Source organism: Muntiacus reevesi, chromosome 2 (assembly GCF_963930625.1).
Source record: "Muntiacus reevesi chromosome 2, mMunRee1.1, whole genome shotgun sequence".
NCBI classification, from domain to species: Eukaryota; Metazoa; Chordata; class Mammalia; order Artiodactyla; family Cervidae; genus Muntiacus; species Muntiacus reevesi.
In genome coordinates this window covers 70130377-70135457 of record NC_089250.1, presented here as the reverse complement: position 1 = coordinate 70135457, position 5081 = coordinate 70130377, and the positions used below count along the sequence as shown (strand labels likewise).

Genomic DNA, 5081 nt, shown 5'->3' with positions numbered 1-5081 from the left:
TTACGGACATAAGAACTAATTATACCCCAGTAACTCCTATCAATTTGCAGATTATAATTTGGTTTCTACAGTATTTATTACACTTTATGATGAAGTACTAGGGTTTAACCCATTTAAGTTTTTTCCAAGCCAACCACATAAAGTTCATAAGGATGATCTAACCATTATCACAGAATCCCACTAACTACAAAAGGATGACTGTTAGGCAGAATTCTGCTTTAAATGGTAATTGATTTACCAAATGATCTGTTAAGTGCCTGTTAATATTAAGGATTTTCCAGTAGAAAACACAGTATTTTCTTTTCCATTGTGGATAACATACTAAATTTCTGATCAAAGAAAGGTTACTTCTATTTTTACATAACAAACAGTAAAGATCACGGAACCTTACTCTTACAAAACACTAATTACAATGATCACTTTCAGAAAGTGGGATTACCAGGCTAGATGAGATCCCAAGTATTAGAACTATCTTTTTGAGTTCAACCAATTTAAGTTTAAAGAACATTTTAAAAAGCTATTAACTTAGGCAAAACTGTCTAACAGGTCCACTACAAAATCTTTTATTTTTAACTTAAACCTGTTTAAGGGGCCAAAATGACTTTGGCAAATTTGATTAACAGCACAAAATAACGTATCCAAACTTATTGCATCTGAGACTTGCCTTGTTTTACACTTAAGTAGAGTTTACATTGTTTCCACAGATTATCAGTATCTCAAGGAATTTATAAGAGTGACCTATTCAAGTAAGGCAATCATCTTGGTAGCAAACTTTTATTGAAATCTTACATAACTCAAGCTTTATAAAAAGCCAACATAATTGAAAATTGGGTTCTCCCTCTAAAGCCTTAAGTATTCAAAGCCTGAAACAGTTAATTTAAAATTAAGCAAACAAATATAACAGTAACAAAACCCCTCCAGCAGATCCTGCTGAAATACTTAAAAAAAAAAATCTAAATGAGCTTAATCTTTACAAAAGTTATTTTAGCTCAAAAGCTATAAAATCAAAGTTATCTTAATTCTACAAAGAAGGGAGAGGATCTTTGACTTCATGCCATTTCTTTAGAACCTCATCTTTTTCATCAAATTTGGCTACAAATCCAATTTCTGTGTGCCCATTTGGGAGGTTTCTTCTTGCAGAAGAGGCCAAGTAGAAACATGAAAGAGTAACTGACTAAGCAAGTAGGAAAGTGTTCTGTAATAGTGTGCAAAGAATGGAGAGTTCTGGGTTAATCTCTGGAACTTGATCTGGATCGTGACCTTGACTTTGAACGAGATCTAGAATGGGATCTTGAAGCTCTTTTTGGTGCAGGGGACACAGAACGGGCCTTTGAGGGTGGAGCAGGTAGGGGTGAATTGGAACGGGATTGGCTCCTTGATCTAGATTTGGACTTTATATCACCTTTTCCATTTTCTTTGGGGGAACGAGATCGAGAACGAGACCTGCTTCGAGATTTCTCATACTCATCCTTCGATCTGCTCCGAGAGCGCGAACGGGAGCCCCGATCGGACTTGGGTTTAGATTTGCTTTTTGATCTAGATTTCCTGCCTTTGGAACGAGACCGTGACCGACCTTTGCTCCGAGACCTGGATCTAGACAAGAAAAGTCAGATTTTTCTTTCAGTACCTTGCCAGAACACACAAGCACTCTATAAACAAAGTAAGTTATTCAAAAAAACACTCAAGAACACACTTACCGGGAACGACTTTTTGAGATACTTCGAGATCTACTGCGGCTGCTCCTACGACTTCTAGATCGTGACCGTCTTCTAGATCGTGACCTGTAACAAGAAATGTGGTAAATACATTTTCATCTCAAGACACCACAGCATGAATGAACAATTTAGACAAGTCAACCATAAAACTCCTTAATTGCTCACTACAAATTAAATCTAGTATCAAAATATTTAAAAAAGAACTCAACAATGCCAATAATAAAAGAAACTAAAAGTTGACCTAATTTCAATTCAGCAGTAATTGAAATACTGCTGTGTGAATTTTCTTTTGTTGGTGGCAAATATTGTCTCCCCCCCATATCCTTCAATAAATTACCTAGATCTGCTTCCAGAATAAGACCGCCTATGGCTTGTTCGTGGCTTATCTTCAATAAGTCTAATATTTCTCCCATTGATTTCTGTACCGTCCAGTTTATCCAAAGCACGCTTCATGTCAGAGTAGGAGCGAAACTCAATGACACCTTCATTTGTGCGTTCTTTGTGAGCATCTGCATAGGTTACTTCACCTGCTTGTCTCATGAAATCCTAAAAGAGCAATATGACTAGTCATTCCCAGAAATCTAAAGAAAAAAGATTTGCTGTATTTGATTCTCAGATATAAAAGAATACAAAAACTTATCTTTTAAACGTTAAGTCAAATCTTTTATCCCAAATTATAGCACTTACCTTTAAATCTTGCCAACTGCAACGACTAGAAAGATTTTCTACAATAAGTCTGAATTCTGTGCGTACAGGTGGTCCATATTTGTCTCTCCCAGAGGTTCTCCGACTGCTGTATCCACCTCCACCACCTTTATCATGTGAAGAGAACAATTAGATGCTTTGCAATGATAGGCATGCATAATGTTTTTGAAAGTTAGTACAAACATAACAACTTTTATTTACTGGAGTAGGACTTTGCTATTATACTGCTAAACCTTCCATACAGTTATGATTTGCCATAAATTAAATTAAGGGCAAGTCAAAACAGACTAAAACCAACTAAACTTCTCCTACATTCTGTTAGAGAGTGACTGCTCCTTTATTCAATTTACCTCGCTAAGTTTTATTTTACAGAACATTGTAAAATATAAAACTTAACTGATTACATGCATTTCTACATTTTACAAAAATGTTTACTAGTTACACTAAGTACTTACATCACAGTGTGAGGTTTTTGGTGGTGGTTTGGCCACAAAACACGCAAGGTAACAGTCACCTAGTTCAGATTAACCAGTTTTGTCTAACCCTTGGAATCCTCACCATCACCCTGCGTCTAATGGCAAAAGGCTGCTGTCGTCATGGCTTCCGGTAAGGTCAGCCAAAGGGTCATAGGGCAAGGGTCACACAATGTATGGAAAAGCCAAGGCCAATCAGGAAAGGCAGTCATCTTAGCCTCAGTGGACACAGCCTCAGCCCCATTGGTCACTTTCAAATTGAAACATCAAGGACTTGTTAAAAAGTTTGAATTCAACATGCAACAATTTCAACATCAAACATTTAACATAACCAACCCCCCCCCTCCTCCCAATAACATGCCCCAACTAGTGCATATACAGCATAAAGTTCATTTAGATTTCCTTTGTGGTGTAAAACCACCTTACTTATATTTTCTTTGGCCCCCGTCAATTTTCGTAAAGCTAAAACCTACGCTTAAAACCCCACCTAATTCCCCACCCCGCCCCCACCTCCACCCCAACCAGTCCCAAACTTCTACGCTAAGTCATTCACATTTCTAGCTAACGCACTGACAGGCAAGTTGAGGGGATACAACAAATACAGCCACCCCTCACTTCCTCCGTAGGTAGAGCCCACGACAGTGCTGACAGGGGCCCAACAAGTCACTCCCTCCCGACTTGGCAATTCCCGCCCCCAAACACCCAAACCCTGCCTAGGCAAAACCCACCACCCAGTCCCCGCGCTCCGGCGTCCCGTGTCTTCCCCGGGCAGGCGCGAAGGTAGCGAACCCCGGGAGCACCCGAGTCAAACGGCCGCGGCCACCTCGCCTGCCCGGCTGGGAGGCCCCACCCCGTCCCCCCTAAGCCTGCGCCCACCCCCCGGGGTCCCAAGGACGCGGAGCGCGCGGGGGTGGAACTCACTGCGGCTTCCGTAGCTGTAGCCGTCGCGATCCCGGCGCGGGCCGCGGGCGTGCTCCACGATCACGCGCTCGCCGCACAGCTCCTTGCCGTTCAGCTCGTAAACGGCGTCGTCGGCGTCGCGGGAGTCCTCGAACTCCACGAAGCCGTACCTGGGGGGCGGTGCGAGGGCCGGAGACCGACAGGCGTCGTTAGGTCGAGGGCGCGCACGCGCGCGCGCCCTCCCGTCCCCGCGCGTCCCCGCGGCTCCGCGCCGCCGCCATCTTGGCGGCCCTGCCACGCGGCGCCGCGGCCTTGACCGTCTTCTCCCTCAGACGGGCCCTGCCACCGCAGGCCCGGGGCGCTGCGGGCGGACGCGGGCTCCCGGGGCCCGACTCACCCATTTTTAAGGTCTATTTCGAGAAGGCGGCCATAGCCACTGAAAAAGCGCTGGATGTCCTTCTCCCTGACGTTGTAGCTCAGGCGTCCTATGTAGACGCGCGGCATGTCCGCAGCGGGCAAGGGGCCCGAGGGCTGGCGGTCGAATGGCGGACCGCACGGCAGTAGCCGCGGTGCGGGTGCGGTGACGGCGAGAGCCCGGACACGCACCTCACACCACAGCGGCGGCCGAGTCCAGCCACACAATGGTGCGCGCGCGCCTGGGCTACGCTATAAGGGCGGGCGGTAGGGGGCGGTGCCCGGCGTGTGACGTCAGCGCGCTGCACGTACTCTCCCGCTCTGGAGCGGGGAGCGCGGCGCTCGAGGGTGACTTGCTGTTCCTCAGCCCGCCAAGTTTCGGGGAAGTGAGGCTTTACCCGCTCACCGAGTTTTTTCTCACACATGTTTGTTAACGTCACATTCTGTCTCCAGCCAAGGACTTGTTTTCTAGTTTGTGCTTAAAAAAAAAAAACAACCCACAAACTTTCTCCGTGCTAGCTCTTCAGGACAGGCGCTCGGGAGGCCGTCCCGGAGAATCCTCTTTTTTCATTGGTTCTGAAGGTTGTCATAATAGGCCTCCACGATCTCTGATTGGTCCCTCAAAACGAGGCTCGAATTTTCTTCGCGGATCGTTGGTCTCACGCTCCGCTGGTGTGGAAGGCACCTAGTCAGTGGGTTAAGTGCCCTTTTCCACAGCATACGAAGTTTCTGTTCCGAGGCCGTGTGGACCCGGACCGGGGTTCACAGCCCTGCTGGCTTCTGTCCTTCGTGCCCCCACAGCCGCCATTGCGGTCTCACTTCACTGCCTCACAGTATGTCCAGCTGTCCTTCCAGGAGTCTTTGGAAGCACTGA

General features: G+C 46.0%; 1 protein-coding gene across 1 annotated transcript; it reads right to left on the bottom strand.

The window, feature by feature from the left end:
* Positions 1-547: 547 nt before the first annotated feature.
* Positions 548-4447, bottom strand: SRSF6 (serine and arginine rich splicing factor 6). The gene is made up of 6 exons (XM_065922028.1): positions 4191-4447; positions 3815-3963; positions 2403-2527; positions 2053-2261; positions 1698-1781; positions 548-1593 (listed from the first exon to the last, which is right to left on the bottom strand). The coding sequence occupies exons 1-6, from the start codon at positions 4295-4297 to the stop codon at positions 1230-1232; spliced, it is 1038 nt and encodes a 345-aa protein (XP_065778100.1). The 5' UTR covers positions 4298-4447; the 3' UTR covers positions 548-1229.
* Between the last annotated feature and the right edge of the window lie 634 nt (positions 4448-5081).

Bases quoted from the DNA above. Each gene is read 5' to 3' on its own strand.
- SRSF6 (XM_065922028.1), bottom strand. From the start codon at position 4,297: ATGCCGCGCGTCTACATAGGACGCCTGAGCTACAACGTCAGGGAGAAG. The intron at 2,528-3,814 runs GTGAGTTCCACC...CACATGATAAAG, and splicing joins CTACAGCTACGGAAGCCGCA to GTGGTGGAGGTGGATACAGC. The intron at 2,262-2,402 runs GTAAGTGCTATA...TTGCTCTTTTAG, and splicing joins GCAGTTGGCAAGATTTAAAG to GATTTCATGAGACAAGCAGG.